Raw genomic sequence first — 23,415 nt, 5'->3', positions numbered from 1 at the left:
GCCTAGGAGAAATGTTAATCTTTGGGCGGTTCCAAGATCCTCCTGAGGTATGTGTTCTTTTCAGTGTAAAACTTGTGTTATTTAAAGTAATTGTACATCAAAATTGTTGTTATGTATAGCGAAAAAAAAGTAATAAAGAATAACTTTTTCCCCCCCTGTGTAAAGCTGTAGCACTATTGTGATTGGCAATGGCACAGCCTGCAGAGAAACAGAAGCTTACTTTGCTGACTTAATTATGAAGAAATATTTTGCACCGCTGGATGTCGTTTACTGGTAAGATTGCTTTCTCTGACGTTTCTCGTCATATTTTAATGGGCATTTTTAAGTATGATTTTGAAGTGGTTCTTTCTGTCACCTCCTCTTTTTCGGCCGAGTCATGCTGATTCCTCCTCCTAGCTGAGGAAAAATGGCTCTAGCTTTTTGGAGCAGGAGGTAGTATGAAGCACTCAAGTTCCTGCTCTTGAAGCTCACTTCATTGCCATTAGCACTGTGACAGAGTCTGCCACTCCAGCAGCATAGATCTATACCAGGGCCTTGTGTTTGTACTGTGTGTTTAATTTCTAAATCCATGTGGTTTAAATGCAAATGTTAATGCTCATGTTGTCTCTGTATGGAATACTTGCTAATCCTTGAGTAGAAAGAGGTCTACATGTAAGTATTTTGTTAATACACAGCAGAAAGTTGAAGGTGATTATACTGTTACACCTTCAGATTTTTTTATTAGTTGAGTCTGAGCTCAAACGGAACTATTCTGCTTTTGGTTTGAGTAGAAGTTATCCTATATTGCTTCCTTCTATGCCATGCAGAAATGCTTTTTTTATTTTTTATTCACATTTATGTTTTTTTTCTTAACCTTTTTTGTGACTTAAATCTTCAATTTCTATTTGCATTGAAGCAATATGTAATTTCTACTGTGTTAGTTTACTGAAATGCATAACCTAAATTTTTGAGAAAAATATTATCTGCTTTTGTTCAAACTGCTGCTACATTTAATGGACCTTTCTCTGTCCATTGACTCTGTCCTGTGCAATTATTTAATAGCACTGTGGTTTATGATGAATATAAATTTGCAGCAAGATTGATGCTTCAATCTACTTTTTATTTCAAGAGACATAGGAGGGGTTTTCGGATTTGTTTTAAAGGAAAGAGACCATTCAAGCTCCTGAAAAGTTATGTATGCACTGAATTGAACCTGAAAAGATTGAGTAAGCCGCTGTAGAAATCTTTGCTTTTCATTTAAAGTCTATAAGAAACCAAACTAAGTCATATTGGAACAACATGCATTCTGAAAGACCACCTTCAGCAGGTTGCAGGAATAAGCATATTGATTTACAAATGAATTCCATTGTACTATTTATTTATTTTAAGAAAGTACTTAGCTTCACTTGTGTCCTGTTAAAGTTTAAGACTGTACCATTTTCCAGGTGTTCAGCCTCTCACAGTCATGCACTGAATGGCATGGAGGCAGAAATATTTGCCTAGTGGAATTGAATTCAATTCATTGTTGTATGCAAAGTACAGAGAGTAGCTCACTATATATCCTTGACCCCCAGTAAATTCTCCTGGCCGATAAGCCTAGGTGGCATTATTGTTTAAAAAAAAAAAAAAAAAAAATTCCTAATCAACATTTTAAACTTGCCATTCAGAATAGGTAGCTGATAAGAGCTACAGACTTCAGCTTCTTTTGCAAATAGTCTGCAAAATGATATTTTAAAAACTCTTCTGAAAGCAGAGACAGMTTAGAGGTGATATTTCTAGAAAACTAAAATAAAAATAAATATCKACACATAAAAAATACATTATCTATAAAATAAAAATCCTGTTCCTTCTTTTACATGCAGTCCATTTCTTAAGCTGTGTCAATATTGAGAGATTTTCCAGATTTTTTTTCCTTCTGGAAGCCAGTTAAGTTTTGTCTCTTAAAAACAATATGATATTTTATTTGATATTTTCAATAAATTAGAAATTAGCAGTCATGTATTTGATATTTATTATTTTGTCAAGGTATTTAATTTGGTTGTAACTTTGTGTTTTTTTAGTATCAATAAATATGTAAAAAGCATCTATTGTAATAAATATGCAAATATAAAATATAATTTATTATCATTTATATAATATAATTTTATATTATGCAATATAATATATACATAATATCTAAAGAGCATCTATTGAAAATTTCTTCAKCCGTGACAATTATATAGTTATAATAGAGGTTCTATATAATCTRTACAACTATATATATAGCACAGTTAGAGATAATTCTATACATACCACATATAGTGGTGTGTAGTAAACAGTGTGTATGGTCTGGACTTATTTTTCTGATGAGAAGACAAATGGGTGTAGACRGAGATAGGAAATGAGGCATATGGCACACTTTTTGTGGCTTTAAAAACTCTTTGGGCTCAGTTTGACAGTTTTTGATTTAAAGCAAATATTTTTTCAATATTTTTATAACCCACACTCTTCTAGATATCTACATCCAACCTAAATAACTGCAGGACTTTTTTCTTATGTAGTTTCCCTTGTAGAGCTATGTTTATTGACTTAGATTAGAACTGGACTAGAGCCCAGAGACAGTCATATCTGGTCTTTAGGTTTTTTGTTACAAATCAGTTTTTGTTACAAGGTTCAATAAATAGTCTTGATTATTTATGTTAGTTCTGTTGTGAGTTCGTGCCAAAGATACAATGTATTATAACCAAAACAGATGTTTTCTTTTAGACAAGTGTATTTGTTTTAACAGGACCAGAAATGTAAATGAAACAACAGTGTGTCAGTATTGACATGGCAGATGATGAACTTTTAGGATTTCATTGGCCTTTTGGATTAAATTAAAATCCTAGAGAAAAAAAAAAAACAGGAATCTTGTTCCACATGTAGATCACTGCAACATTTTTGTTCTTTGACTGCTGTCATTTCTAGGTTTCTTGGACTGAAAACTATCTGAATGATTAGCTAGCGGTGCTGGAGTGGAACAACACAATTCAGTCATTTAGAAAAAATAAAATTGTGTTTTCCTGTCTCAATGTTTCCAGTGCCACAATATCGATATTTTTACTGCTCCAGATTTATTTAATTATTTGTATTAATTCAAGCTTAAAATCAAGTAGTTCAGCTCATACTGAACACATTTGATAGCTCATGTGAAATGCTGATGATGTTCAACAAGGAGGAAAGTAGGAGTGGAAAAAGGCAAGTCTATGTTTTTGGGGTGACTTGGTGTTTTTTTATGCTGCTTCTCAACTTGATACAAAATCCCTTTGTCACCTTCAGCAAAGTGTTTTCTGACTCTTGAGGCTTTATTAGCCATCTAATTGATAATTTACTGCTCTTTAAACTTAAGCACCTGCATACTGTGACAAATTGGAGAAAATCTCTGATGTCTTATGACGTTCTCATTTGTTTTTGTTTAATGTTTAAATTGTCTCTCTTAGAATAGCTAGAAATTTTCTGCCGAAGCGGAAGAGGGCTGTTTCGAGTTGAAATTTGGGGGTTAGAAATTGGTTTGGAAATGTTTGTTCTGCTGGGTTTTTGGTCCGTTTGTACTCTGGGTTTTTGGTCCATTTGTGCTTTATAGGTGCCTGCACATGCTTTAAATATCCTTTTCAATTTTAATGTGTTTTTATGTTGTTGAATATCTACATTCTCCTCTCTCAGCTTTAACAAATGCCACTTTCAAGTCCTTTGCCTCTCCATTTCTAATGTTACACTAGCTTAATTCCCATTACTTTTCTGCTTCATAGCACTCACAGTTTGAAAGGGACCTAACATTCGGGTTCACATTATGATAATTAGGTTTCAAAGCGGTGAGGGGGATTAAGATGTCTGAAGTCTAGTTGCCGAATGAAGTTCAGAACTACTTGTAAAACTTGTTTGAGTGGTTAACAGAAGTGGTTTTATTTATTCAGTGCTCATGCAGCATTAATCCGTATTTCATCAGGTACCCACAGCGCTGTAACTCTAGATACGACCTTGGGACTTAATTTACCCCATCTCAGTTTTCCTTATTAATGTGCCATGAAAGAGGTACATGAAAGATAGCCAACATCAAAGCACCTTTTCAAATAAAGTGGTTGATATGAATCCTCTGGTATTTAACACTGTCTGTCAAATGTTTCAGCTGGTTTGCATCCTTTTACAAGCTATTGCTTGCTGCATTAATGCAGTTGTTTCAAGTCTGGTGAGAGTTGGGGGGAAGGGGAAGGTAAGGATATATGAAACTTGGTTCCTGCTTTATTTTGATYATATTTACTCTAAGTTGTTATTTTGATCTGTTAGGCCATATAACAGTGTCAGTAATGTGTTTGTTACCTGCATCAGAGCATCTTAAACCGTAAGATGTCTAATGTAGAAAATAGTTTGCAAGATGTTTGTGAGAAATAGATGTTCCCAATGCGCACGTGCCTGAGCTGTGCACTGGGGAGCCTTTGTTCTGCTGCCCTTTCTTCCAAGTGCTAATGGAGTCATGAGAAGTCCTGACCAACAAAGAAACAGTTTGTTGAGCAACAGATTAAGATGTGCGTGAAGAGGATATAATCAGTAAAAATATTTAAGACTGCGTAGTGCTTTTCAACCAAGCTGTCTTTTGTCCCTTACATCATTAACCAAGTAATTATCCATTGTGAGTATTTGTCACAAATGCAAAGAAATGCAATGGTCAAGTACAGTTTCAGATGAACACTCATTAAGYGTATGTTTATATTTGAGACTTTCCTGAAAATGGGAAGTTTACTTTGCATAGAGACTTTCTCCTCTTGCTGCACTTATTCATAAGTTTTGGTAGTGATTAGTCTGAATTCATTCTGCACAGTATGAACTGTAACAAGTAGCAGCACTCAAAAAGGAGTCTAAGATTTGTTCCTCTTATAAGCAGTTATCGATGTCGAGCTGAATCTACCCTATGTTCAAAAGGGAAATTCAGAAGTTTTCAGTTTATAAAGCAGTCCAGGAAAAGGAAAATTTGCTTTTACTATAAGCAATAAAGAAACACATCAATGGCACAAGTGAAAATAGGTGATAGTTTTTGACTTGGATAGCATGAAAATGAAATTCTTGGAACAGACTTTAAAAACAATGCATTGAAGATGCGAAATGGTCTTGATAACAATGAAGGAAATAAGAATATTTAWGGAATAGCCCCTTAATTGACTTCAGTTTTAGGGAAACTACTGTTACGATGAGAACACTGTCTACTCGTGAGTGTGTCAGTGCAGCTAAAGAGATTACAAATTCTTTGAACTATAGAAAAGAGAATGTTACATGTGGAGTCTAGACTTCAGCAATGTGAAATGCAGGCTGGGAGGGAGCAAAGGAACTAGTGAAAGAAATTTGAATTTGAAGCAATTTTCCCAGATCAGTAGAACATGTCATTTGACTCGGGTCCAGRACAGTCTATGGGAAAATGGTTTTGGTGTGTGGGGGGAATTCTTCACAAAACTTACCTTTTATCTTTTCAAGAGAAAATCATAGTAACAGTTGTATCAAGCAGTGATTTAAAAAAATTATGTGTTTATCATATGTAAATCTCTTTCAACATTGTAAATTTATCAAACACAAAAATTGCTTTGATAAAATTACCAAATATTTTAGTCCAAAAAGCTGTTAAGTACCTAACCGTATATTCAGGGACACCCCTGTTTACTCTTTAATTGGAAAATATGCTGATCTTGAATCCAGTGTTACAAATCAGATAGAGAATGTGGTAACTTTATCACAGTAATTCCCTGCTCTGAGTGTGTGTTTTTCTTTTTTTTCCCTCAAAGGAGAATTAATTGTCATATGCAGGATTGCAAGATGTCTTGTACTTAATTTTATATTCCCTACTGAGCACTAATTTGTACACAGAGGTGCTGTTTCCTTGTGGAAGTCTTTGATATTTTCAGATAAGTAAAACATATGTGTTTTTTTTTTTCCTTAGATAATGAGCTATAAGCATCTGCTATTGCTGAATAGCAGAATTCAGGTAAAGAAAGGGAAGCATATAAAAAAATGTTTGCCAACAGAAGAATGAGAAAGAATTGAAAAGCTAAAAGGCATCACAGAAAAGCTAGGCAGAGATAGATACACAATGAGCAGCACTTCTGCCCTGAGTGTGCCCCTCGGACCTTTGGAAACAGCTATGGATATATGGATCGCACAGAGTACCTTCATGGTACAAGATGATGCATTTCATGCTCAAAACTCAGTTGATGGGAGGACAGGTGGGGAGGGGAAAAACCCTTGAATCAGATTAAAGGTAAGCTTTTTATTTGAAAATGAAGTTATTTTAGCTTATTGTTAGGAGTACATCCTTTGGATGTAACCTTTGTTTTTTTTGTCCTGTTATTTTATCCTGTTTGGACAATACATCGCAGTTATATTTTGAAGGAAGGCTCCATGAAGATAGAGGAGAACCAAGATAAGGCACTGCAATAGCATACTCATCTCTCCCAGAACTATTCTCRTTACCTATTTCTTCAGCCTGACAATCTCCTTTCTCTGAGGGGTCACCAAACCACCCTTCCTCGGGATGGCTTTCAGGCCACTTGTGTGTTTTCCCATCTGGTGTATGGGAGCTCTGTCATRTGCTGGAGGAGTATCTTGCAAGAGGCCACATGCACCTCTGCCTGTCTCCTACTTGCACTGGACCTCTTGAACTTTTCAGTACAGCAGATTCTGTCAAGAGAACAGTTCCCCTGTCYTTTTCCTTTCCCTCCCCTAATTGTTTGGGGGAGTGAATGGGCAGATGGACAGTGTACATTTCCAAGCTTAAAACTTTTGAGACTTCAGTTGAAAAGGGTGGCTTGATGATATACTGCTCCTTCTCACAGTGAGTATTCAAACAGTACCTCTAAATTGTTGCTCAATAATGCCTTTTTTTYCCCTCTTAACTGCATGCTGAGAATTGCTGAGGTTGGAATGGACCTCTGAAGCTTGTCTAATTGAACCCTTGGCTGAAGTAGCCTCAGCTAGAGCAGACTGCCACAGTCCATGTCCAGTTGGGTTTTGATTATCTATAAGGACAGAGACTTCACARCTTCTCTGGACAAATTCTTCCTGTGTTCATCTACCCTCACAGTGAAGAATTCTTTTGTTAGGTTCAAGTGGCATTTCCTTTGTTTTCAGTTTGTGCCCATTGACTCTTGTCCTCCTGCTAGGCTCTATTTAAGTGTTTGGCCTTGTCCTCCTAACACCCTCCCATCAGGTAATTATACTTCTTGATAAGATTCCTCCTGAATCTTTCCCAGGCTGAACAGATCCAACTTTGATAGACTCTTATCACATGAGAGATGCTCCAATCCTTTAACCATCTTTGTGAAACTTTGCTGTCCTTTCTGCAGTAAATCCATGTCTGTCTTCCAGTGAGGAGTCCAGAACTGCACTCAGCATTCCAGGTACGGCCTCACCAGGGTTGAGCAGAGGGGAMGAATCACCTCCTGCAGCCTATTGGCAAGACTTGATGCCTCCCAGGATACAATTGGCTTCCTTTGCCGTAAGGGTTCATTGCTGACCCATGGTCAGCTTGGTGCCTGGTGTGCAAAACTGCTTTCCCAGATGATCAGCACTAATATAGTGGGACAAGGGGTTATTTCTTCCCAATGTCCATGACCAACTCTTTTCTGTTCCCCTCAGTCTCCAGTTATGTAGACCTTAGTTCATCTCCTCTGTGAGGATGATATAGGAGAGTGTCCAAAGCCTTTCTAAACAGAGATAATATCCACTTCCACTGTTTTCCCATCACCCACTAAGTCAGCTCATCATAGAAGAGGTGGGTTAAGCACATTTTCCTGTTGGTAAATCCGTGCTGACTAGTTCTGATCATCTTGTCYTTCACGTGTCTGGAAATACTATACAGGATTATGTGCTCCCTCACCTTCTTAGGGGTTAAGCTCAAGTGCATGGCCTATATGCACTTCCCCAGATTATCCTTCATGCCTGTCTTGAAGATAGGAATGATACTTGCTTTGTTCCAGTCCTCAGAAACCCTTATTGATCACCATGACCTTTCAAAGATGATTGTGAATGGCCTAGCAGTGACACTGGCCAGCTCCCTCTGTGCTAGTGGGTGCATTCCATGAACTCTTGTACGTACACTTTTTCTGAATGGTGCCTAACCTTATCCCCCTCTGTTGCAGGTTAGCCTTTCTTTCTCCAGACTTTTTCTCTGGTCCTATTGGCTTGGGATTTTTGAAGGTCCTGTGGTGAAGATATGTCATGGATTACCTTGGCTTCTTCTGTCTCGTTTGTTCCCATGACCCCYAGCCATCTGTTTGCTGCTTATGTACTTGTAGAAGCCTGTCTTATCGTCTCTGCCACCTCACCAGATGGGCTGTGGCTTTCCTAACCTCATGTACACGCAGTTTCTAAATTGGGTCATCTGCCACTGCTTTCATTTCTCGTGCTCTTCCTCATTACGTTTGAGTTTAGTCAGGAAGTCAGTCACTTCCACTTCTATTTGCTGATGGAAATGAGCATTATCAAATTTAGACGTTGCCTGCCTAAATGAAATCTGGGAGTGGTTAGATAGGGCCTTAACTGAAAAATGGTGAATGTTTGCTTCTAATGCTTCTGGTTTTGATTTGCAGATCATTGAAAACTTATTATTCACAGTGTGGAATTTGTGTATGCTATTGCCATGTTGACTAAATCTTTAATAATCAAAGGTGAATGTAAATTAAGACTATTAAAATGTTAACTTGGGGCTTGCCATAGAATTGTATTTCCACCTAACTTAAGTGTTTCTGGTCATATTTGAGATAATRTAATATCTTCTTCACAAAGGCACCAAAAATATGTGCTTGTGCCTACTTAARTAATTTTGTGAAATAGCTGTGACAATTGGTAAATTTTTCACCAGGAATGATTAGGAAAAATAAACTCTCCACTATTTAAAAGTAAGCAAATAAATAAATAATTACTTGGAGTCTCCTTCTCTGGAGGTCTTCAAAACCCACCTGGATGCCACCCTGTGCCGCATGCTCTAGGTGTGCCTGCTTGAGCGGGAAGGTTGGACTAGATGATCTCTAGAGGTCCCTCCCAACCTTGAATATTCTGTGATTCTGTGATACTTATGGAGCCTTGTCAGGACTTAATTTAAGTAGAGTCATCCAAGTATGCAGAATGATTAACATTGATAGCATCCAGATTAAAATGATATAAATACTTGATGTATCCTTTGATTTGTGAGGTACTAAGACTTGAGTATTATTGTGCGATCTGACCCAGTTGTATATTTGGGTAGTGTTTTGTCTTCAAGTAGACATTCTGTAGGACCATAATGGAAAGGTAAGCATTTTTCCAGTTTTGTGAGATTGCCAGTAATATGCAGTAATATATTTTTACTTTAGCTGAAGCTCTGCCAAACTTCATACCTATTCATTTGTGAAACCACATTTGGTGTTCTGCAKTTCAGCTCTTACTGGGCTGCCTTTACTGTTGTAAGATGTGGYATATAGATTTATTTGTTTATTTGAATTTAAATCGTACCATTATAGTTGATGATAATAGCAGAAGCATAGCTTATGTAGTTAGATTGTATTAGCTTCTATARTACTCTACATTATATACCTTAATTTCAGTGGCTTTTAACTGATAGATTTACCTGTGAGAGGAAACTTTTTATTCTGGATCTCTGTTAGGGAATGTATATGTGTGGGTTGCATGTGTTTTTAAAAAGTAATAGGAAATTGCTTTAGAAAAAAAAGCTCCTTTTCCCTTTGAAGAATCAATACTATCAAGTTATCTGGAAGAAATGAAAATTTTCAGACAGATCCAAAGGTTGAGTAGAAGCCTCCAACTCTACCTCTGTAAGTCTCTGTTCAGGGTTGTTGGAGCAGTAAACCTCAGGAAACAGACATTTAGACAGCTGCTAAAAACAATCCCTCAGTGCCATGAGTTCATCTCTTACAAACATTGGATAAAAAAGAAAAGTATCTTTGAGGGAAATTTGAAAATTTAATTCTTTCTATGTCTGGTAGCTTAAGAATCTTTCAGGATTCAGCACACTGTGCATCAGTACAGTAAGGGCTTTCCCTCAGCAGTTATATAATGTTTTCATTTCTGCTCTTGATCTCAAGCTATTGGCTTTTAGAGACTAATGATGGTGCAGATTTTTTGTATAATGCCGAAACTGAGGCCTGTGATTTTTTTGTTTGTTTGTTTTTTAACCAAGAAAGCGTATGGCAGTTTAAAAGCTTCATAAATGACATTGAAAGAAGCCACAGCAACACGAGTTGTTTCAGCATACACCTAATGTTTTCAGGGCACAAGAACCAGAGGATAGAAGCAAGCTGTGTCTCTTACAAGGTCTTTGAGTACTTTTTTTCAGCTTGAAAAGGGATTAGTTGTAGCTGAAGGCGCCTATTGAGAATAATTTTACCATAAATCAAATTTGTCAAATAATTTGACTTCTGTATGACTTATCTATAAAAAAAAATCTGCAACTCGAAAGGCATTGTGAAAACTGTGTAATTCTTGGTGCACAGGGAAYGGAATATATCTATGCTAACATCACAGGACAAAATATTGCAACTGGGAGAACAAATTAGTTGCTATGGGCTCTTCCTTATAGCAAAAAAAAATACAAAGCAAGAATGAATGTCTAGAGATTAAATTGAAGTAGATGTAAATTAGAAATAAGGTAGCTGTTTTTAAGAATCTAAGTGATTGGTCTTTGAAGTGMAATCATCACTGAATATTGATTACTTGTCTCATGATATCTTAAAATCCATCCTTTATCTCTTTCTGGATGCATGGGACATATAGGAAAAAAATAGTGGCTGTTACATAGCTTGAAYGGCATGGATCAGACAAGGCAACCTAATGATCTCTCTCACCTTTGGAAAATGTAACATGCATGGACATGCATCCTTCATGAAAGATATTTGTGTGAAAGGCTTTCACAGTTAGCTTCACCAGGTTAAGGGATCTATCCTGCAGTAAGTAAATGACAGAATTTCATTGATGTAATTTGYGATGACCAGAGCATAACTGAACAGATATATATTTTTTGACAATTGGAGGGAGAATGGTAGCGGAAGAGGGTGACAAAAACATTCTTTTTGTTATTTTTTTCTCCCATTTCATTTATAGATTTGGTTGGTGGCTTGAAATAGATGTTTAAATTTAATCGTGTCTTTCTGAATTTTATGCATTTTTGCTTTTCAAACACTCTGAACACTCTGAACACAAACTGATGAAACAAATTTATTATCAAGATAAAAATATGGTAGTSATTTAATTTTGCTCCTGTTTGTACCTGCAAGTAATATATGACAGTTTCTAATTATATTCAATTGTTTCAAGTAACATCAAATCGATCAGTGTTATTCAAACAGCTCAGCTGCCTCTGGAGCTTTCCAAATAAAAATCTCAGAGGAAAAAAAAAGTTTCATCTATATGCAGTTATGGTTATTGCTAATATTAAATTGGCTCTTCACATAAAACTTCTCTCTCAAACCTTATTAATTTTCATACTTCATTAAACATCTTTGGCAGCTAAGGCAACATGCCTACTGCCTGTTCGGTTCTTTTATTGGGATGTATTAGAACCAACATTTGGATAAAACACATTTTGACATTTGAACTTGACAAGAAATGTTTCAGGGAAACAATTTAGACATGCATCTTCACTGGATGATTCTCTTGTCAGCATTAGGATGTTGTACTGTAAATACACTTTGGAGGTATGCTTCAGTAAAACCAGTGATGCATTTATTACTTATTCTTGGTCTATTCCTCATTTGATCTTAGTCTATTTCCTCATAGTAATCACAACTCAAAGTTACTTTGTCATATTTATATTAAAGGTAATTTCTAGGAGTTAGTTTGTCATTTTGAGTAAATCAAACTGTATATTTCGGTATTAGAACTAAGTGCTTTTCCCCTCACTAAAGGAGATGATAACTTTTGCAACAGAGGAGTAAATTTAATGGGAAGAGACATTGTCAATTTGAATGTTTTTAAATTAAAATTTCTCATGATTTTATAACTGTTACGTAGTATCCTTTTAATATGTCCTGTTTTTTCAGTTAACACAAATATACTTTTAAAGGAATGCCTAACAAGGCTGTCCTTTCGTCAACTATCCTCGTTTTTTTCTTCTCTGCTTAGGAGTATTTCTTTTTTTGCTCTTGCTTTACCTCTCTGTCTACAGCTACTTGTTGCCTTTCTCTGCAGCTCTTGTTTCACCAAAAATGGCTAATGACCGTGTGAAGGTTCTGGAGAAGAAATGAGTCCAGTGGAAATGAGCTGGTAGTTATTAGCAGAGCAAGTGGGGGGAAATCTGTTTTCTTTCACTTTCTAGTAAAGCAGTTACTGTAGGTGGACTCTTGATGCTAGCAAAAGTAAAGATTTCTGATTGAGGMATAATGAGGAAAGATCCTCTTTCAATTTTAAAGTCTATAGGGAATTTCTATTTTTTATGAATTAGATACAGATTAATTACTTATAGAGGTTTGTGTTAATATATTTTGTTTAATATGCAGCCCATAAAGAACAGCTCTTTTTGGTCAGCTTGAAACATTTGGACGTTATGGAAAAACCTATATTTTTTCATAGTATTAGATTGGTATGAACTACATAGCACTTTTATTGTTAGTACACTGGATTCCAGCAGAGAAGCTTTATACGAGCAGACTGTCTTYGGGTAATCTGAAACACCAGTTTTTGCACTCGATACAGATGGGAGTTCAATCCTTTAATTCCTACAACAGGCTCCTTATTTAAAAGCGGTTGTAGGTGTGCCACCTTATTTGTGAAATTTGGGTAACTTAGCTGCTGTTGGATTTCATGATAAAACGTGAGCTCGGAGTCTCTTCACCACATAGCAATTGGCAAAGCTAAATGACCTACACCTGGCAGTGGTGGGATTGCAGGGAGCCCTTCCCAGCTTCAGAGGAACGTGAAATGCTTTGCTCGCACTCCCAGGGCTTGAGTAAACCCAAGCCCAGTTGGAGATGGCTTAATTTTAAGTTTTTATTTACATTTTTAAGCAGGTTTTTCTACATCTTGTGTGGAATCTTGAACACACTTGTCTAAATATTATTAGAAAATAATTTCCAGATATGTGTTTTAGAAATATTTAGATGACTTCTTAGGATTAGATTCTCTTAAAACGTATTTTAAATGATGATTATGTAAGTTATTAGCAAAAAAAATGCTAGTGAAAGGAAAGTGGTAAGTAGACCCTTGTTTGGAATCCACAAACATGCATCGCTTATAGACTCTGGATCTGAATTAGTTAAGCATTTATTTATGTTTAGGCTTGCAAGCCTATGCTTTCCTAGAGGGGAAACGATTTAACATTTGTACYGTATTCCTTTCCACCCAGCTATCATACCCCCTCCCCGCAGTGGGTAAGAAATAGTCTCCCCCTCCAAGTGTCGTGACCGGGAAAAGCCCTGGCTGGGTCCAGCGCGGCTCCTGGTCATGTCCTTGCCGGCACTGACGCGAGGGTGCCAAGGGGCCTCTCCTGGCCCCAGGGCTGTGTGAGGGAGGGAGGCTGCTCACGGGGCTCGCTTGGTGCTGCCGCCTTGCTCAGCAGCCAGCAGAGCTGAGCGGGGCCCGGGGGCAGGAGATGCTCTGCCGCGTTAAAGGGTGTCGCGGAGTCCGGCCTGGCATATGTTCAAACCACGAGGCCCCGCGGCGGCTGCGCTGCCACGGAGTCTCTGGCAGATAGACTGCTCCTCATCCAGGCAATTAAAGTCTGTGGGGTCCCTGCTCCCAATCTCCAAGTTCTTAGGCTTTTTTTTTTAATGTTAGTGATCATCTACAAGAATATATGGAACGTGTTAAGTTCTGACACTGAGTTTAAGTTGACTTGCTCTTCTGCTGCAAGAATCAACAAAATGCAAATATTCTCATTAATTTCATTTCTGAACAATTTGAGTTTTTGGTTTTGTTTGTACCACTTGAGGAAGCTAGAATTTTTAGTGAGTTTTCAGTGCAGCTCTATTTAAAAACAAATAGAACTGAGGACTGTTAAAACCTCGAAGCTCATTTATCAGATGCTATTTGGGTGCAAATACATGCTACTTTTCTGAAAATGCGTAGTATATGTAGTATTTTTAAACTGTTATTAAGAAAAAAAMCTCAAATTTAATAGCACTGAAACCTCAGGTCTCAGGTATGGAGAACCAAAATACTCCCATTAGTCTGCCCTGAGCAAACTGCTCTTGCTGAYCATGCTTTGAGCAAATAGGGTTAGATTGGACTGTCTCTGGGGTTGCCTTTTGTGAGTCTCTGAAATCCTATAATTTCCAAAAGGTAAAGGATTGTTCCAAGGTGCTGACTCTAACTTGTGTTTTTATTTAGCAGAAGTCAGAATTAAGAGTGTATTGGTTGGTATTGGTAGTCCACAGAAGTCAATTTGGGGTTAATATGCATTGCCCATTTAATTATCGCGTTGGCCAATATTTATGGGTGTAGGTTATGATTGTGTTTTTACTTTGTTTATAATGTTCTCCAGAAGAGAAGTTTCATCCTACTTTTCCTGTTTCCCAGAGATAAATTGGCAGGATTTTTATTTTGAAAATAAAAACAGGGAGGGAACAGAGGTTTGGGCATTAATAGAGTTTATTTTAGCGCGTGTTTTTTTCTCCTTTGCTTTCCAAGAAGAAAGCAATTCTGAATTTCCTGTTCTGAACTTTGTCACCTGCTAGAAGAAAATAACCTAGTTGTTTTTGAAAAGGGTGAACCAACCAATTTATTTTCATTACTTTATTTAAAATCATGTAATGTAATTGTGACCCACAAGTCCTTAAACGTTTCTAAGAAACTCTCTCTCTACAAGATGAGTCAAAAAAAAGCTAGCATAATTAAAAAGATATGTGATCCAATACTCTGGATGGACTTTCAATTAGGTAGGTCTAGTTATATGTGTTAATGAGCCTTTACCCTAATTGAAGATATTCTCCTGTTAGGTACACAGGTGACTGAGTACCTGTAGCTGTGCTACACCTCTAACTAGGGACTGACTTTGAAAACTCTAATTTAAAAAAGCAGGACATAAAATAATCCGCCTGTGCTTTTATGATTCAAGTGTAAAGATACATCTTTAAACTTCAGAAAATATTCCTCTTCTGTCCTTTCGCATTTGAATAGATTTTTTTTAATTTTTTTTTTATTTTCTCCCAGTTTTATTGTAGTTGCTAAGAAATGAAGCATAAGAAATTCCAGTCCAGAAAAAGATTCTTTAAAGTGTTTATAAATGGAGGAAAAATGTTTTAAATGAAGTGGTCTTTCAGCATATGTTTATGCCAGCTCTAGTAACATTAGTTATGATAGATCTCTAGTATGGATACATCACAACCTAGGGGAACAAATTATTCTTGCTTAAAAGAAGGGGGGGGGAGAGGAATTATACCACTACCAAAATGAACCCTTATTTTACTAATTCCTTTTTTTTTGAGTCTTACTAAGTAAAATTGTGTTTTCTATTTAAAAAAAAAAAAAAAAAAAGAAAAGATGCAATTTATGAGTCTATCTCAGGTTTATTGAAGTTTGGGGGATTTTGTTTGTGTTTCACAAGATTTATGTTTGTGTTTTTGTTTGTGACACAAAATAAGATATTCACAGTTTTGAATGATAAAAAGATAAGAATGCAGCCAGTGTTTAACCTCTGTTCATGTGCAAATTCGTTCAATTCATATTAATGTCTCTTTACTGCACATGCCCAGCAGATGCATGTGATATCAGTAAAATAACAATATTTAAAAACATGACAATGAGGAGCACTGGAGAAGACACGAAAGAGCCCTAGAGGCCTAAAAGGAGAAAATGGTATAATTTAATAAAAAACTCTAAATCTACTTATATTGCTTTATGGACTTTTAAACAGATTTTGCCACCTTGAAATATGCCTATATGAAAAGTAACTCTAAGGAAGAATTATTTTTAACTATGAACATCTTGCTTTTGAAGGAATTTATTTTAAAATGCTGTTGTGATTACAGACAAAAATTCTTTTATGCATCTTTAATTCTTTGTAATATGCTTGGTAAAGCAAAGCAAGCTTCATCTGAGTCTTTTTTTTGTGTGTGAAAAATGTTGCTTTCTGAAAATCGGTCACACTTTGAGGCCCTAAATTGATGGAGGTGGTCATGGGGTCCTTCCCCTTCTCTCAAACTGTCCTCCCTTGGCTCTTTTCCTRTTTGCTGCCGTAACCCTTTTTAAACTATGATGCCACTGTTCCTTTATAGGTAATTGATAGATTTTGCTGGGAGCACTTTAACATATAGGCTTTTGTTCCAGTGGGGGGGGAGGTCAGGGGGGGCAGGAGGGAAGGAAAGATAAATTGATGGATCTTGATGGACAGAAGGGAACTTTTTTCTTGATAAGTGACAGCTTTGAATATTYATAAGCTGCAATAGAGCAAAATATCAAATTACTTTTGTGAGATAATGACATGCGATTTTTATAGTAAGATCTGCATAAAGCACCTTTTACTTTATCTAACATTTTTCTCTAGTGTTTTGAGTTAGGGAATAGATACAGGAGGCTTATCTTCTGTGAGCCGAGACAGATACCTTTTCAAAATGAATTGCTAATCAAAGCCAGAAGAAATATCACTACTAGAAAAATGTAGTCATGCCTTCCTGCATTATATCATATCATCAAAAAAAGCTTTCTGGTCAAGAATCACTTGAATTCCAGAATACCACAATTTTGGAGGAGCTTCTCTGTATGGAAAACCTTGGTCTTTAAGACTTAAGCAAGCTGTACCAGGAAGCATAGGGACTGGGGCTGACCAGCTTAAAATATTTACCATGACATGGTCAGCTACAGCCCAGATCATAACAGGTTTGGAGAGGCAGGTGAGAGGAGCAGCAGCAGGGGAAATGTGTTGACMTCACACTGCGTGGAGAGTCTGTCTAGCACTGGATAAGAGGCTACAGGAAAAAGGTACAGTTTGCTCTATACTTTTYCCCATATATCTGCACCGGGGAAGAGGGCTTGCTAACGAGATCACCTGTTAAGATCAGTGATATTGTAAAAAACAGGGGGGGAAGTWGAATAAAGTCTGAATCAAGGCTACAGGCCCAAATTTTATTTAAATCAAGGCTACAGAATCTGCACCAAAATTCTGGTTGAACTCCTTCCAAAATGTTTAGAGTGAGCATTAAAGGAAATGACAACTGCTGGAGGTGCAATTCTCAAAGAGGCATTTTGCTCCATATGTTGTGGTCTTGTCCAGTTAGGACTCCACTCTAGGGACAAAGTCTCTGTGAGAATTAACAGGATTTTAAACTCCAGCCTTTGGTCTGATGTGATTAACTGTGTTTTAGCYACTGTAGCTGCTGCATCTTTATTGACCGTTTTCCAAATAAAATGATACCAGAGGGCAGATGGAGATGCTGAAAGCATGATCTTGTAGCCTTTCTACATAATTTAATACAAAGTGTTAGAATCCAACACTTCTTAACACATATAACAAGTTCATAGATAGATTAATTGGTTGAGAGGTCCATTTCATGCTGCTGGAGAAGCCCACAGGCTCACTTAATGAATCGTCTGTGCCTTAAATGTCTTGGGTCCCACAGTGTTGTAGGCAGGATAGTACTTACAATCCTAAAAAACATCGCAACCTGAGGAATTAGGCATYTTTTTTTGGCACGTATCCCTTTTCAGGTCTGAAACAGAACCTTGAGATTTCAAATTTCAGCAGAAGCTGAGATTGCTTAGAGCGGAGATAGGTGTATATCAAGTGGACTGTCTTTGAAAGAGAGGTGAGTGGTTCCTGCCAAGAAGAGTGGAGGTTAGCGGGAGAAGGGSCAAGTAAATTATAGCCAGGAAAACATGGAGAAGTAGAAGGAACATTAATGTCAAAAACAAACAAAAAAATAGAAAAATATAACAGTGAGAATAGCAAATATAGGGATTACTAGGAAACCTTAGCTATTCATTATATTGCCAGGAATCTTTTAAAAGCAAAACAAACAAACAAACACAAAGCCGCTTTAAAAAAAAAAAAAAATTGATTCCTCAAAACTCAGTTGTTGCTATTTTATAATGCCCCATCTTCAAGGAGTATTGAATAATTATGCACAAACCTGCAGTTTCAGAGCCGTAGAATGTGCGCCGCTTGCCGCTCGGGCGTTTCGAAGCAGCCTGGGCTGCTCTTGTCAGCCTCAGGATGCTGCTTGGCTGGAGATGGGCTGCGCGGAGCACCTGCCTTCCCCCGGAGCCGCTGCCGGCGCTTCTGCGTGGCCGGACAGCCAGGGAGCTGCGGGCAGGAGGCTCCTGGGGCAGCCCCTGCTCCCAACCTGCTGCTTCCATGGCTCTGCTACCTCTTGGGCCCGTTTGCTTGGCCAAGCTCCCTGGGATTATGAGGGACAGGAGAATTGCCACTTGGGCTCTTCAGTTTGGAAGAAGTGTGTGGTGGTGGTTTGTTGTGTGGTTTTTTTTATTTATTTTTTTTTGATTTTGGGGAACATKATGGAATCTTGTTTTAGAACGTGACATGTTTTTCATGTGTCCACCTGGACAATTTCAGTTATTTTTTCTGCAGTAGGTAACATAGATCTTGTAAATACTTAGCCACATGTGTCTTGTTTTTAAAACATACATCTGTTTTCTTCCTTTGAAGTCATTGGGACAGTTAGCTGTGTTGCAGTGAATGCTAGCAGGAGTGATTTTGCAATTCTAATATATATTCATAAAAAAAACCCCACTCCTCATGTCAGTTTTTATTTTCAGAAATTTTCAGAGTGGCATTTCTCATGCCAATCCTGAAAGCTTTTTTATTGCCTGTCCTTGGTTCCACGTCTGAACTTGCTGAGCATTTCATGTTAATAGGGTGTAGATGGATAACTTTTAAAYAATGCTGATGCATGTGTTCCTAATTGAATGTATTTAATAATCMTTAATACTGATTAGAATTATTTTAATGCTGTGTTTTTTAATAGCGTTTTTAAAAYTGGAATTAGGAAGACCATGACATTTCTATTTTATTTATTATTTGTACTTGTTGTCTTAAATTGAGGAAATACTGTGTTCTGGAAGGATTATCCCAGTTGCTATGMTTCCTTTCCAAGGTCTTGCTACAAGGGAGGACAGAGCAGCGTTTAAATTCCATATCTAAGTTCCTACTGTATTACAGTGTTTAAAATAAAAATGACTTGTGCTGTTTCGTTGGGCGATTAACCTGGGAGTAGACTTTGGACATGAAGTTTGCATTTTAGAGCTCTTTGCAAAAGCAGAAATCCCCTTCAGCTCGAACCAGTTTATGAGCACTGACAGGACCTGCTTTCTGAACCTGCCAATAAAAGCGGTGAGGGCAGTTGCAGGTAACTGTCACCTTCAGTCTCGAGACGTGCCACACTAGGTCCTTCACTTTGCACTATAGACGTGGGACACGTATTTCTTCTGGGGATGAATCCGCAGCACCAGTTTTGTTCTGATAACAGCATCTGGCACTAGATTGATTTAACAGACTATGAGGTTTGCTCTTTTCAGATATGTGCTCGTATGGCAGCGACTGTGCGGCTCTGACATGGCCACACGCTACTCTTGTTTTTTCTGCCTCCTAGCACCACGTGTGAAGCTAAAGCTCTTTGACACCTGCCATTTGGACCTTTTTCTTACTGAAAAATGTCATCGTTTTCAGACAAGATGAAGACAGATATCTGATCATTCTTCCCTTTGCAGGGATGTGCTGAGGGCATGCTTCATAGACAAATGAATAAAGGATTACGGGCTATAGCTGTGCAGGGAGTTACATTAGTTTAGTACAATAAGTAGTTTTTGTTCTGTTTAGGAGTTACTAAAGTTATATTGAGAGGAAAATAAATTAAATCATGATGACTTTTTGTTAGATCTTGCAGCGTTTCTCAAACCTATTTATTCTGGTAAAATGCAGCATACACTCTTTCATTGCTATAGTGCCAGGCAGAAAATTTGCTATCATCTCTCTGAGGAAGGGAATGACAGTGGTAGAAGAAATAAAAGCAGAAAAATTTGAACTTGTCATGTTCTGTAGTCAGTATGTGAGTACTCTGCTGCATTCATCCAAATGGGGAAGCTAACCGGGCTATGTTTTCCCAAGAAGAAACTTTCCTTTAAAGGAAAAGCTTTTAAATCACATGCCACAGTTGTTGTTTGTGTGCATCCATATTGTTGAAACCTGTTTTGCAGTCTCAAAGAAGCAATTGGATTGTATGGATTGTATAGGATATAATTACTCTTATATTTGAAGTATCCCTTTTATTATGTTTGAGTTGGTGCAAAATGGTCTTAGGATGTAAAATTAATGCACTGTCCTCTCTTACCCTGCAGGGTAGTCAAAGTCTGAAATGGCTAAACATCTAACATGTTTATGTTGACACTAATATTTCCCAGCTTGAATGGGAGCRGGTAGTACTTGAAGATGATTATTTTAGTAATTGCATTTTTGGATATATTTCCTTTTTTTTCCATCTCTATTATGTATTTCACTTGTTCTCTGAGAATTAGCTGAAAGTCTTTGTAGTTAAACTGGCTTTGACTTTCTCGTATCACTTTAAATTTCTTACAAAGTTGAGACATTGAGGCCGCCTTTGATTTTTCTCTGATGTTGAAAGACTGCAATTTGGTGTTCAAAATGTTAAACAAATGTTAAACTTTTTTTTGGTCATATTGTCATATTGATCTTAAACGGTGCACCACCGAATTGTGGTGCCATTTAGTTCCGCATAAGCATACTGAAAAAAAAGAGGAAAATAAATGCCCTTAGACTTAATGGTATTTTAAGATATATGCCACGTCTCATGACTTGATCCAATGATGGAAAGTGTCATTAGATTTTTTGGTGACCACTGATATAAACAGATGTTATTCTATTCAGTAGATTTGAAAAATAGAAGCTGTTTGCTAAGACTATCAGTTCTGTGCTAAATGTTATTTGTGTGTGAATAGGAGAAGCACGTATCACAACACGTTAGCTTTGTAGTTTATCTGAGAAGTATCTATGAGAAGCTGCCTTTTCTGAAGTACCACTGAAAAACCTATATCTAAAACTAAACTCTGATGATTTCTTTGAGAATGTTTTGGATTTTGATTTCCATTTAATATGTGCAACACATGAAAAATACAAATGATTGCTCACAAAATTATCACTTGACTATTAAGTGATAAAAGGACACTTGAGCCCAAACCCTAGGCCTGCGAGGTTGGGCATATCATATGAAGGTCATGTGTCTGCAGTCACTGGAGTCAGAAATGAGGGAGATTGATGCATGAATTATTCCAGCCCCTGTGAATTAACAGAGGACATGCCGACTTTGGGAGCTGACAGCATGAGATAACCAAGCAGACAAGATCAARTAGGTCAAAAGACTGGAGACAGCGGGAAATGCAAACAATAGATTTGCAATTGTGRAAGTTCCTTCTTCCCCTGCATGAAGGTGACTAAGCCCTGGACTARTTTGCGGTAATATATTGAAATACATAGAGCAATTGGTCCCACATTAAGCTTTCCTTGATGCAGTGACGGCTGTCTTGAAAGGGTGGCGTTGCCCAARCTGCTGTGTGAGCTGCTCATTGTACCTCCTGGAGCACCAGGAGGCAGAATTTCACGCAATACTTCCTATGGAAACTTAGGGAATGCAGTTAAGCAGAGGACTACATTGTTGGTAATAATTTCTGGGGATCCTTGAGGGCACTTTGTGTGCTCAGATCCTTGTATGCTTGGGAACTCCACGATGGTGGCWGTTCTTTAAGCCTTGATTTCCCCACTGCTGTCTCTAGTCAAAGGGCCATTGCAATGGGCTTTTCTGGATGTACTTTCACAAAGAAAACTGTAGCACCTAAACTCTTCTCATGTGGCTTTTGAAAGGTACTTTAAGAGGTAATTTAATGCTGAAATACCCTCTGAGTTTTATATATTATTTATTTTGAGGTGTTTGGATTGTTTAATGGTACAGATGAAGCACTGTGGTGATTATGTTCATTTTGTTGAATAATGGTTGATTCTTTATATATCTGTTTTTTATAATATCACAGTCCCAGCATCTTCCTTGGTAGGAAGTACCTTAGTAGGTAGGACCAAGTTCACTGAAAGTGAGGGAAAGACTGAATTTTGCATTTATTCTCATCTGCCAGAGTTAACATTTCTCAAATGTTTGCACTTTTTTCTTCTTGCCTATGTCATTCCRTACATGCCAGATCCGTTTTATCCTGTGCTATCATGACATTTATTCCTCACAAGTGGTAAAAAATGGCTGTGCTGTGTCGGAGCCAGGCACTGCCCAGCCCGGTGTCCTGCTCCTGGTGTGAGTGTCGTTGCTGGATAAATGGCATCCTCTCATGCCACCTGCCCAGATACACAGCAATAGCAAGTTGTGTAAAGTTGTATAAAGTGACTTTTTCCTTTAATGTAGGCTCTTAATCCAGGATTGAATTCAATTTTGGGGAAATGACTTCTGTGTTTTTTTTTAAGAAATAAGTTTTTAAATACTGAGCTGTATATACCTTTATCCAGAAGCTTCCAGCCTGATGTGCATATATATTTTTTTTCCTGTGCATATATTAGAGATTTTATGCGTGGCTTATAAGTGCCTGGAACTGTCTAGAATTTATTTCAGTGAAACATTATTACCCAAGAAGATTGTGAGCTTTTTAAAAAATGTTCCATTATATGCAAGGTTATAAAGTTAATACACTTAAGCACCTTTTGTTGGCTCTAATGTGCTAAAYGGAATTTTTGCCATTATGCAGTTTTTGTATTTTCAAATTATCTTTTCTTTTGAAATATATAGTATTTATTTAAGTTCAGTAAGGAAATAGTTTATTCCACTAAGTGTTAAAAGGCATTCCTGCATAAAGCCTTTAAAATACATAGTCTCGAGCATAAAGCTGATCGACCACCAGGTGGTAGTAGTGGAATATATTTAACATGGGTTTCGCGTTGGTGCTTAAAATGAGTACACAAAGATTTATTTTCTCTGCAACAGCACTGTTAGTACAGTTAATAAAAATAAATTGAGTAATTGTGTAGTGGCTGGGTGCTCAAGAGAGGTTCAGGCACTTCTARAGAGCTGCACATAGATCCTGAGCATAAACATTTAGTCTGTAGGATGGATAGCGCGACAAGCAGCCGGTACGTAGACATATTCCCACATTCTTTACCAACGTTCTTGCTAATTCAGGCAGCAATTTCTGAAGCTTTTCAGTTCATATGTCATAAGCAGTTTGCACATCATGTCTGTTGTTTCTAATTGATTATTTATCAATTAAATATTGACTTCTGATAGGAAAATGCAGCTTTCTTTTTCCTTTTTTTTTTTTCCTTTTATAATTAATGTCGTTCTAGCTATTATGATTTTGGTCATCATTCCCGGGTGATGATTTTGGAATCATTCTTGCACATTGCAAAGAATGCATAGAAATATGTATTTCCTGTGGTTTAGAAGTTTTGGGCTTTTAGTGCATTGTTTGGCTCTAAAAAGTCAAATTAGA

At 37.3% G+C, this 23,415-nt stretch overlaps 1 protein-coding gene across 2 annotated transcripts in view; it reads left to right on the top strand.

Annotated features, from left to right (window-relative positions):
* The window catches only part of SRBD1 (S1 RNA binding domain 1), a 119,212-nt gene that overhangs the window by 31,448 nt on the left and 64,349 nt on the right, over nucleotides 1–23,415 (top strand). For both annotated transcript variants that reach the window (XM_026046288.1, XM_026046289.1), the window contains exon 15: nucleotides 166–273. In XM_026046288.1, coding sequence (XP_025902073.1) covers nucleotides 166–273 — 108 coding nt within the window. The remainder of the gene's footprint in view (nucleotides 1–165; nucleotides 274–23,415) is intronic.

Source organism: Nothoprocta perdicaria, unplaced genomic scaffold (genome assembly GCF_003342845.1).
Source record: "Nothoprocta perdicaria isolate Ctin4 unplaced genomic scaffold, notPer1 scaffold_43, whole genome shotgun sequence".
NCBI classification, from domain to species: Eukaryota; Metazoa; Chordata; class Aves; order Tinamiformes; family Tinamidae; genus Nothoprocta; species Nothoprocta perdicaria.
The sequence above is the reverse complement of the archived record's forward strand: the minus strand, read 5'-3'. Positions and strand labels throughout refer to the sequence as shown.